The following is an 11,231-nucleotide window of genomic DNA, read 5'->3' on the forward strand; positions in this document are numbered from 1 at the left end:
ACACACACACACACACACACAAACACACTCTCTTCAACAGCCGAGTAAAAACCCATCCAACATTTGACACCAACGATATAATCTTTAAATTAACTTCACACTATTCGACACGGCTTCTATTTGTCCACATGATGTACATTATGTAACAGTCGATTTTCTTTCTTCCCCAGCCCACAACATTCAGCAGACGAGCATCCGTCTGAAGCACAAATAGTGACCAGGACATGAACGACAAAGACTTAGTTCAAGAAAACGAGAAAGTAATGCGATGTAGTACACGTTTTAGGCCTACTACAACACCAAATACGTTTGCCTCGAAAAACAAACATAATAAATACTAATTTGCATTCTCCATTCTCACCTACATCAAGTGTTATGTTTTCGTTTCTTTGCTTGAGTCAAAAGAACCACACAACGGTAATTTAGAGCGAGGAAAAAGCAAGACTGATAGACTATAGAATGAAGAAACATTCCAAGACCTTTCTACTCCAATTTTGCCTTTCATAGAAGACTTACGGGAGGCATCCTGATAAGCGCTTAAATGCAATCAATGGCACATCGCCTCCCCCCCCCCTCCCCTTCCTCCATGCTGAGTGCCAGTTTCCCATTTGCGCTGAGTAAACTGAGCAGAGAAGAGGACAATACCTATTCCAAGGGCACACATCCTACCCAGCGGAGCAAAACATTGAACCATAACAATATATGGCAACCCCCAACCACTAGACAAGGGAGGACACCCCTAAGGAGTGTACTTGGGCCAACCAACTTTTATCAAATGCACACTGCCAATTTCATTCATTTTGACACCGTAGGACTCATTTGACTCACCACCTTGAAAACAAACGTGTTTGATTTTTTAAAGTCATAATAATCGAATTTAGGTCAGCCCAATCATATTGTAAAAAAATCATAATTTTTGCCACATCCTTGAAAGAAAGTCTGGTTGGGCCCAATTCAATCAAATGGACGAAATTGGCAGTGTACACTTGGTATGACAAGCAAAGAATATATGACCCATGACAGAGGATAAGGTGGTCGAGTTCCCTTCACATAAAACATTTTAAAGGAAGAGGAGCTGATGTCATAACAGAACACAAGAATATGGCGAAATAATATACTACTGCAGTCGGCTACCAGAATAATAAAATACAAGAGAAAGAAAAACAATCCAGCTTGGACTCGAATCATCAAAGTTTGGACATGGGTCAAGTCTTTTATTAACTGGACCAGCCTGGCCAGTTCAGGAAATTGTTTATTGAGCAAAGAGAAGTACAATGTACATCCACATAATAAATTTTATTCTTGGAATGGAGGGGATAAAAAAAGGGGGGTGTTATTGTTAAAAATAAACCGATTAAAAAAGAAGAAAGAAAGAAAAGAAGCAGGATGTACCAGTTACGTCCCGCCCTCCAACCACTCGCCCAGGCAATGGTGAGAGTTACAGAGGACAATTTTACGATAACTTCCAGTTGGATGGCTGGATGCAAGAACCTATTCGCCGGAGTCTTGCACTCGGCCATCGATTTGTTTTGTTTTACGGTGTTCGCAACTGCATAAGGTCATATGAGTACCAAGGGATGGATGTCAACAGAGAAGTCCAAACCGGAAATCAGGCTTACTCTGCTCACCTCTTTAGCCTAAACAGCACGAAGTCTGCTTCGACTATCAAGGCACCCCAGAAATAGCAGTTCACAAGAGAGTGACAAACATACAAAAGAAGTAGAGGAGAAATGACAATAGTAAGGTTGGGGAAAGAAAAAACAGCAGTTCCCCCAATGTTATTTCAGCACAGTATGAGCATGACATTGATAAATCAGCTCATTTACAATTCTACTATGCATAAGAACATTTTAATATCCCTCCTTTGGGAATGGCCTAAAAAGTACCACTGCCCTGGGGGGGGGGGGCATCTATTTGGAGAAGGGAAAAAGTAAAACAGTCTGATAAGCAACAGCAAAGGACAATAAAACGCAGAATCCCTCAAATGGTGCCCTCCAACCACCAACAGTGAGAGAATGAAAGAGAAGGAAAAGGGAGACTCCTACCATCCTTTGAACACGTCAGATCTGAATTTCAGCACTACTAAACAACCAACTTGAGTACAAAATATAAACTAATGCTGTACATGAGCACCATAACAACGCAAGTCACATAACCTCATCTTACACTGGGAGGCTGCTGACCAAAAAAAAAGAGCCTAAAAATGTTTAAATTCAGCGAGAATTGGGCAATTACACCCTACATATATTAAATTTGATGTAAGAGTTAACATTGAACGAAAAGACATGGTAAGTGGTTCGGACATTTGAAATCATGTACAGTACATGTCTATGAACGTTCATTTCTTTACCACAATATTCGGGGGGTTTTTACCAATATCTTTTCATAAAAGGCAATGAAGTTATTCTAAGATTATCATCACAAAGTCTATGACAAAATTGCAATACATACAGGCAAGCCGTCAGAAAATGTTCAAAAGCTGGATTTCCGCCTTTCTTACCCCTGATCTCGGTTACTAAAAAGCATAATAATAATAGTTTCTACCCAGCAATAGCCAAGGCAAGACAGACAGAAACAAGAGAGGTAAGCCATTGCCTACCGTCAAATAAAGGTCATGTAGCACTCGTAGAAATCCAAGTCTATCATAAGCTTGTCACAACCTTGCTGGTTTACTCCAACCTGTGTCTTTACTCCGCATAACATACATTATATTAATATTATAAACACATGCTGTAACTGCTGACGAGTTCTAATTCAAGACCAACAGACACAACAATGGCCACATTCTATCAGGAACAGACTAGGAAGAATGTAATACTGAAAATAAGTATGGTCCATAAACCAGCTGCACATAAATTACGTGGACACATGAAAGGCATTTTAGTTATAGCATTCTGGGAATGAAAAGTCTTTAGATGGGACAATACATAATTTATGGAGGGGACATTGATTGACTAGAAATGATATTGTTTAAACAACTTATATTGGACAACTGCGGACTGTCTTTCTCATTATAATAATAATATATGAGGAATTCAATGGCCTTTTTAAGTGTCCCCTGACTTTGTAGGAGAGAGGGTAGATACCAACTAGATAAGTTTCGTGATTAGATAGATGGTTTCTGTATCCCTAAGCACAATCTTTAAAAATTACCAAGCGAATTCTATTGCACTACGAGAAAGAAAAATCTCAGACTAATTGAGACCAAAAATGGGACTTCCCAATCCTCTCTTCATGTTAAATCAAACCAAACCTACCCGTCATTTAGTAAACAAATACATGAAATTTGGCAGAACAGTAACATATGTTGGGGTCAATTATAATGGAAAAAATATAAAATCAACCTCTTACTATTTACATGGATTTCATTGTACAGTATAACACGGATGGCTCCAATTCATCGAGACCGGCCTCGGTAAATCGAGGGATACCTTACAAAGATAAAGAAGGCACAGTCCGACGGATGCATTATTTCGAATCTTCTGTGCTCGACCTATCCAAGTTATACTGTATTTTTCTTTTTTACGTACCCTAAAAAATACTTTTCCTGTGGTCTACATCATACCAGTAACTTCACAAAAACCACTTGGAGTCCAGCTGTGAAAAAGGCTGCTGTAGAAAACACTCCTTTATATGCACGCTTTTCTTCTAGATAGAGAGACAAGCCTCACCTTCCAACACTCATTCAATTGACTATGATAAAAATGGCCATCTAACAGCTTTATAGTAATGTTTGCTCAGACTTTGAATCACGCTTTCATTATAGCCATTTAAAAAAAACCTGGATTTATTTTTTTCACCATGGTCCTTGAATATGTACTTACACCATTTGAAAAGACAAAGTCAAATTCTCAAGCTATGACTACCACAGCCTATGATTTCTACGACATAAAGCATACACCAAGCTGTCCATCAGATAAAGAACATCTTTTGCTGTGACAATAAAATCACATGCTCGTATCTTACAGTGGCAGTAGATTCACACAAACATTCTGACCATATTATTATAATCCCCACAAGGAAAGAACAAAAGAAAAGACACAGAGATTAAAAACTGCACCAGCAAAATCATGAAAGTACACGTAAGTATAGATCTAGTCTTACTTTTAAAAGTTATTATGAAATCTTTTTTAAAACAAAGTACATGTATGAACAATCAATGCTTTCTTTCCTTTCATTGTATTACAAATATTGTAGAATAAAAGACTTTCTGCACAATTAAAACATTGTACAAATCCTTTTCAATATTTCCTTTTATTATTATAATGTCTTCAGAATGATGCGACAAAATCTGCAAAAGAACTCCACACACACAAAGCATAATGAATATTCCAGTTCCAGTTCCACACCAGAAAACACAAGCGGCCTACATTATGTCGGAGAACAACGGAATTGATTCACATTATCAATAATTGCTTTTAAAATAAATTGCCAGTGTTTTACGCCTCCATTGACACAACTTAGATAATTTGAGGGGCAGGCTGCTACAACCCTGCCTGTCAGGCACAACCCGGGTAAATGGGATACACAAACTCCCTGCAGACAGACAGAGATACTTGATAAAAAAAACTTCCACACTCTGACATCGAATTTACATGTTCAGCGTGCAACAGCATAAAAGTTACCAGCTATACCACAGATGCCAGTATGACAGCTTCTTGAAGACAAATTTTTTAAAGTACAGTCACTTGGGAAAGTTAAGACTGAGGCAGCAACAAAAAATCCTTGGCGACATCCATTCATGATAATAGATCCTTTTCAGCTTTATTTCTTTTGTCCTTGCAAACTTGTGAACTTCAAGAGTAAAAAAATTCTCAGTATTTTATTGCGAGGAGGCTTCCTTCATCATGCTGCAGTCAGAACCCCCCTCCTGGGCAACAGACCCAGTGTTCTGGACATAACAGTCTAAAAAACAGCTTTCTTTTTCAAACTACTCCCAGAGGTTAGTTCTGTGTCCAAAAGCGTTTTCCTTTAATGGCTGCTTTGAGGCATTTATTCTTATAAAATATAATTCACAGAACTTTACTTTGCACCTCATAGATAGTCACTCTACTACACAAGTACAGACACAATAATTTTACTACAAAGAGAAAGTAACTTAATACCATAGACTGGTGTTATAATTTCCAAGACTGTGCACTCTGATGTTATTCCTGTCCTCCATGGAATGCACCATTTATTGACTCTATTTGGAACCAGAAGGAGGGCAAGACGGGAAAGGTTGCAAGAGTACTTGATTATAGCAAGACTGTAGGCTTGCCCCCCAATATACGCCCCCGGTGGTGCATGCCAGCCCAGGGGCGTTTTTATAGAGAGCAAAGAGCAGTGGCCATGACAGTGCCTGGTCTAGGATGTCATAATTCAAAGCTATGCTGTGTAAACACACATGTGAACTATCACTGCATTAGTCTACAAATTGTAATTTAACTGTACTAGAAAAGCGACAGTAAATTTACAACAAATGACACAGATACAACGTGTCTTGGGTTAGTTATATTTTTTTTAATGTAATGGTAGACGTTTTAAGCCCGATCGGAGCACTTGAGATCATTTAAGAGGCAGGCTCATTCAGTCCTGCCTGTCAGGGTCATGTGGAGAGGGATACAACATTCCAACTCATGTCGTCTGCCCGTGATGGCAAAGCGCCTAATCACTACATCAAAGATGCCATTTATGGTTAGTTCATCAAATGAGTGCATACAAAGAAACAAAAAGAACACATGACAATATATTATTAGGGGTTTCAATGCATCATTATCTTCCCATAAAGTAGTGAATTAATTACCAGACTGAGCCACAAGTTACCATTCATATGGGAAATATTCAACTCACAAATTCGAAAAAGTCATTTGATTTAAGCTCCATGTGTCATTATTTCGTCAGTAGAATAAGCTACTTCAGCCTGACAAACACTGAGCTTCATTATGCGTGCTATAGAAGTAAAATTGATCATTTCCCTTAGGGATGGAAATCTATGGCCCAACTTACACCTTATTGAGAAATTACAATAATGCCCATGATGCAGGTAAGTAATCTTCAATAATAATTTCATCACAGAAAGCAAACAATTGCATTCACGACACATAGATGAATCAGCAAAATATTGCAGAAGCTCGGAGAATAATGAATGCCTGGACTAGGAACAAACATTGCAAAGAATCAGTTGATGGTTTTTGTATAAACCACAGAAACATAATTTTTCCAGAGGGAATAAAGACAATAATGCTTTCTTCCATTTGTGTACCTATACTAGCACAGCTCTATCTCCTTTTGGGCAATCTTTTACCCGTGACTAGCTTTGATGCATACTCAGAAAGTGTGCAGTGAAGTCATACTTGTCCTGCAACAGCTTCCCACACATGTTACATCTGCGTATGTCCCCTTTGTCATGCATGTTGCGGTGGATGTGGTACATGGCGGCGTCCTGGAATATCAGGCAGCAGAACTGACACTTGTGGACATCATCCCGCTTCATCAGGTGGGAGACGAGCTCTTCTGCCGTGAAATTAACCAGGGAGACACGATTGTTAACCTTTACCAGGCCTGAGCTGGAGATGGTGCCGGTGTGACCAGAGAAGGTGAGGTTGCCTGCGCTTCTGCCTGAGGGCGCATTTATCCGCTCTCCATTCATAGGACTTGAGTGCTGCAAGCGCGGCTGGCTCTGATACAGTGAACGCCGGCTGTGAGAGCGAGTTTCCATAATGTTCCCTTGTGATTGAGAAACAGCAGAGGAGGCAGCTTTTGAGGATGCACCAGGACCAAGCGTACGCCCGGCACTACTCTGGTACGGGGGATCTCTCTTGTCATCTAGTACTTCCCCAGTATCATGGAATTCATCAGCATTACCCTCCTCTGCCTCCTCATCTCTGGAGTCATTGCTAGGAGTCTTAGCCTGTAGCGGTTGAAAAGACTGAAACTCAGATACACTGGAGCCGCTGCCATCCTGGGTCTGAGCAGGCGATAAGTCCTCCTCCTCCGCAGGCGACTCACTGTACCTCTTCCGCACCACGGTGGGTTTTCGCCGGTGACCACCAGACGCGGGCAATGTGGACTGAGGGTGAGTAGCAGTGCTGGGTGTGCCGGCGTCTTCAGAAGCTGCTGGTTGCTCACTTGATTGTTCCCCATCCTCCACAGCCCCGTAAGCCACATAGCCTGAAGGATGGAGGAACATCCCCTCAGAGGAAAAGCTTGGGGCCGAGATGCTTGGACTTTTCTCCCCCTCAATCTCCTCTCCCTCTTCCCCTTTCTGACCTCCATTGTTAGACTTACCCTGACCCTCATCCTCTGACCTCTGACTTTTGATGAGAGACTCTGGCCCCATTGACCCAGAGCTCCTCCCCATGGGACTAGCACGTTTGACATCTCCAGCTGACCTTGCCATGGGAACAGAGTTTCCGTCTCCCACCATCAGATCTGGCTCTTGCTTCACATAAGGCATTCCATGGCCAATCATCTGCATGAAGGCATTATCATCATTGGCTGGTCTGGCAACAAAAACAGACAAAGATATCAGTCAGATTAGTTGTAAAAAAAACCCTCACTTTCTCCGGCATCCAGTTAACCTGAATCACTACATGTATTTATCATTTGGGAGTTGGGAATAATTTTCATTTGAATACAAGCATGATAACAGTCAACATTACTTACTACATAGTGTATGATAATAGGGACAAAAACTACTTATTCTTATATGCAGCAGATGGCAACAATCCATGGTTTGACTTATGACCAAACCTTGTAAAAGGATTTACTTCTCAATGCAACATAACTTCATTTTATAAAGCTGTGGATGACACCCTACTTCCTTTCAAATCGTTTGTTCATTTATTGGTAGAAAAAGTTAAATTTCATACAAATTCTTCATTTCTATCATTGTCATGGATGAACTGAACGGGGTGTTTTAGCCATGCTAACCTGTAAAGAATGGCTCATAGATATTTATGGACATACATAAAAGACTTGGGATAGAAAGCTTCTTGAATATATTCCCATACAACATTTTTAGACCAAAATATTTTTTCAAATGCATGCTGGGGAACAAGCACTATGGTAATGCCCCAACACTGGCAGATAGTTTGTATCTTTTTTAAGTTCCACAATGCCTCAGTCTGCACATTATATTAGTATTTCCATCCACAGCTTATTCAAACAGGGCTCATCTTTTTAAAATGTTTATCAAAGGTGTATTTAACAACAAGCCAGTTTAGGCACGAACCCTTTTACGGTGCCAACTTTCACTGGCACTCACCCTTGCCGATACTGCTCCAGCTGTCCTGATGCAGTCATCAAGGGTGGAGGTCTTCCAAGCTCCTGGCCTGGTTGATCCAGATGCTTCTTCAGATGGGCGTCTAACCGCTGCTTCTGCGTGAAGCCCACATTGCAAATTCCACAAACATACGGCTTCTCATCTGCAATTTCACAAAATAGAATAATAAATATACTCAATTACGTTTTGAAACTTCTGCTCAAATTTTGCAGTGATATTTCTCTATAGTCTTGTACTTCTCCGGAGAAGGTTCGCACAACTTCAGAATAACTTCCTCAGTACAGTTAGCTAATTTATTCAATATTACCATCTTAGTCCTACTATCATTTACAAAACTATAACCTCAGCTTATTTAAATGCAAAGTAGGAAAAACAATAACAAGACAGACAAAACCCATCTTAACAGACTATAAAGATTATTATGAGAAAGAGTTGTCATATTTCTAGTATGAGTAAGTTTTATGGAACTTGCAACACAGTAGGTCATGTAAGGGCTTAAGATTAGAGGTATTACTGTAAATAGAGTACCATATAAAGAAAAGGAGGAGAGTAATTGTAGAGGGGAAACTCTATAGACAAGTCTTTAAAGTCTGTCTTGGAGACCCCAGCACAACAATGTCAAGTTAGTTAAGTACCTCTGAATCAGACAATTATCTTCACCAGTTACTTCAATGACCAGTATTATGTTTGTTCAAGTTATGCACTATAACTTTGCCAGCTATTTAAAGAAACACAGATTAGTCAGAAAAGTGTAACAGTCACACTTCGTAATGAAATGTACTTCAAAATCAGAAACAAGCAAGTCAATTGTATGGTAAAAACCAAAGTCAACTACCTTCTTGAAGTAAAATTAAACAAACAGCCCATTTACACTTTACTAATTGTTTATCAAAAGGAAACTGACCCTGTTGACATACAGTATACAGACATTTATGATTTAAGGTGAAGAGGTTAGACTCTTCGTCCCAGCATGCAAAATATTTCAATTCAATTCTCACATAAAAGGAAGTTAGTTTAAAATCAAGTGTATCTCTGTCTTTCTGTCGGGATACACTATCTCACTGACCCGCAGTAGGCCCAGACAGCCTGCCTCCTAAATTATATATTATGTTTTACTCAATAGGGGTGCAAAATATTTCCAATCTAAATCAATCTACTCTACACTTGAAAAGAAGAGAAAGTATGGAGCATGGTGAAGCAGCCAGAGAGCACAATATTTTGCTCATAAAGATTATTTACAGATTCACTGACACTGAAAGCATGACTATTCTCCACGACACTGACATTTTCATAATTTAGAAACTGTAAAGATCTGTCGACTCAATTAGTAATTACATGTTCATGACAAGCAATTCATAAAGTGTTATAGATACTTTCAACAAGATGCAAATAGCGTAAATTCCAAAGCGTTAACAAGGAAAAACTAGTGTAATGAAGTAAATTATCAAAAGGAACAGAGAAAAGTTCACTTTACCTGTATGAATCCGTTTATGACTTGTCAGATGGGAAGACTGAGCAAAACGCTTGTGGCAAATGTGACAGGCATACGGCTTCTCGCCTGTGTGAGTTCTTTTGTGAATATTGAGGTGAGCCTTTTGTGTGAAGCGTTTATTACAGACATGGCACACAAATGGCCGATCTCCTGTGTGAATTCGTTTATGCTCAATGAGCGCATTGCTGGAGGACAGGACCAGACCACAGTAGTTGCATGACGGTATCACTTTGTTAGTAGTGGGAGACACGATCGGAGGGGCAGACATCTCCATAGCTGAAGTCCCCACCATTGATGGGGCGTCATAGGGCATGGAGAACGATGATGAACCAGTAGCAGATGACATATTGCCATAGCCAGACTGTGAACTGGGAGTGCTGAACGCTCCTATGGGCAAGTTCCCTCCACCGGTACCTTGGCTTTGGGGACCAGAGAAAGATCCTGACATGCCGGGCAGATTGCTGTAAGAGCTGGGGATGCTTCCATTGTTTGGAAACTGAGGGAAGGATCCGGGGTAGTCTACCATGTTGGAAGAATTTGGTGGCATCTGATTTTCCATCAGTGCTTCATATGACTCCATATCTGAAAGATATGAAGAATAACATTGACAAAGGAGTAACTCTTTGAGTTTCAGTGAAATGGAAGTTAAACACAAAAAATAGATCTTGTGTTTATGGACGGACCAAAGCAAAACGACAGAGGACCTACAAATGGCATCCCTCAAACAAATCTTTTTGCAACTGTGCGTAATGACTGAATAATTCAAGTTTTATTGTGTGGACAGACGGACGGATGGATGGATAGATAGATAGATAGATAGATAGATAGATAGATAGATAGATAGATAGATAGATAGATAGATAGATAGATAGACCAGAAACTTACTTTAGAAGTCGACATACTAATTATCCTAAGAACTAAAAGCGATTTTTAGAAGAATACTTTTTGAAAGAGACAACACAATTTCGGTATGATGTCGTATCATTCAACCAATTCCGAGAGCTGAAAATGACACGAGCATGGCGTGTCAGATCTCAAGTTTGAAAATCGAGTTATGGAATAATTAACTGGTCTATGTCCACCCTCGTTGTACAATCAATCAATGTGCCAAGGCTAGCTTTCATAATCGCCTTCGGGCTCAGGACAGCCACAGTCGGGAGTGTTTGATCTTATCCAACACTCCCTTAGGGGCGTGCATGTTCGATAGAAGCAAATAGAGGGGAATTTTGATTGGCATCGCGAATCCCGTGTGATTATGTAATGTCCATATTGGTGTGGTGTAGTCAAGTGGCGCTATCTGTCATCTTCAAGTGTGACTCGATTTGACTTTAGAACGTTATAAAAGGTATCCACTTTCTAACCGTAATTAGACAGAGTAGACACATTCAACCCACCAGACAGACAGACAGACAGACAGACAGACAGACAGACAGACAGACAGACAGACAGACAGACAGACAGACAGACAGACAG

The 11,231-nt window shown here is 40.1% G+C and overlaps 1 protein-coding gene and 1 long non-coding RNA gene across 2 annotated transcripts in view; one reads left to right on the forward strand and one right to left on the reverse strand.

Annotated features, from left to right (window-relative positions):
* Nucleotides 1-365, forward strand: part of LOC101857062 — a 5,584-nt gene extending 5,219 nt beyond the window's left edge. Inside the window, exon 2 of the long non-coding RNA XR_004859195.1 lies at nucleotides 171-365. This is a non-coding gene — a long non-coding RNA (uncharacterized LOC101857062). The remainder of the gene's footprint in view (nucleotides 1-170) is intronic.
* Nucleotides 366-3,512: 3,147 nt separating this feature from the next.
* The window catches only part of LOC101857211 (ikaros family zinc finger protein), a 17,124-nt gene continuing 9,405 nt past the window's right edge, over nucleotides 3,513-11,231 (reverse strand). The window contains exons 2-4 of the mRNA XM_005109374.3: nucleotides 9,741-10,340; nucleotides 8,249-8,408; nucleotides 3,513-7,484 (exon numbers count right to left, since the gene is read on the reverse strand). Of these exons, the coding sequence (XP_005109431.1) occupies nucleotides 6,293-7,484; nucleotides 8,249-8,408; nucleotides 9,741-10,338 (1,950 nt within the window). The 5' untranslated portion in view covers nucleotides 10,339-10,340 and the 3' untranslated portion in view covers nucleotides 3,513-6,292. The remainder of the gene's footprint in view (nucleotides 7,485-8,248; nucleotides 8,409-9,740; nucleotides 10,341-11,231) is intronic.

Source organism: Aplysia californica, unplaced genomic scaffold (assembly GCF_000002075.1).
Source record: "Aplysia californica isolate F4 #8 unplaced genomic scaffold, AplCal3.0 scaffold00772, whole genome shotgun sequence".
Lineage (NCBI taxonomy): Eukaryota > Metazoa > Mollusca > Gastropoda > Aplysiida > Aplysiidae > Aplysia > Aplysia californica.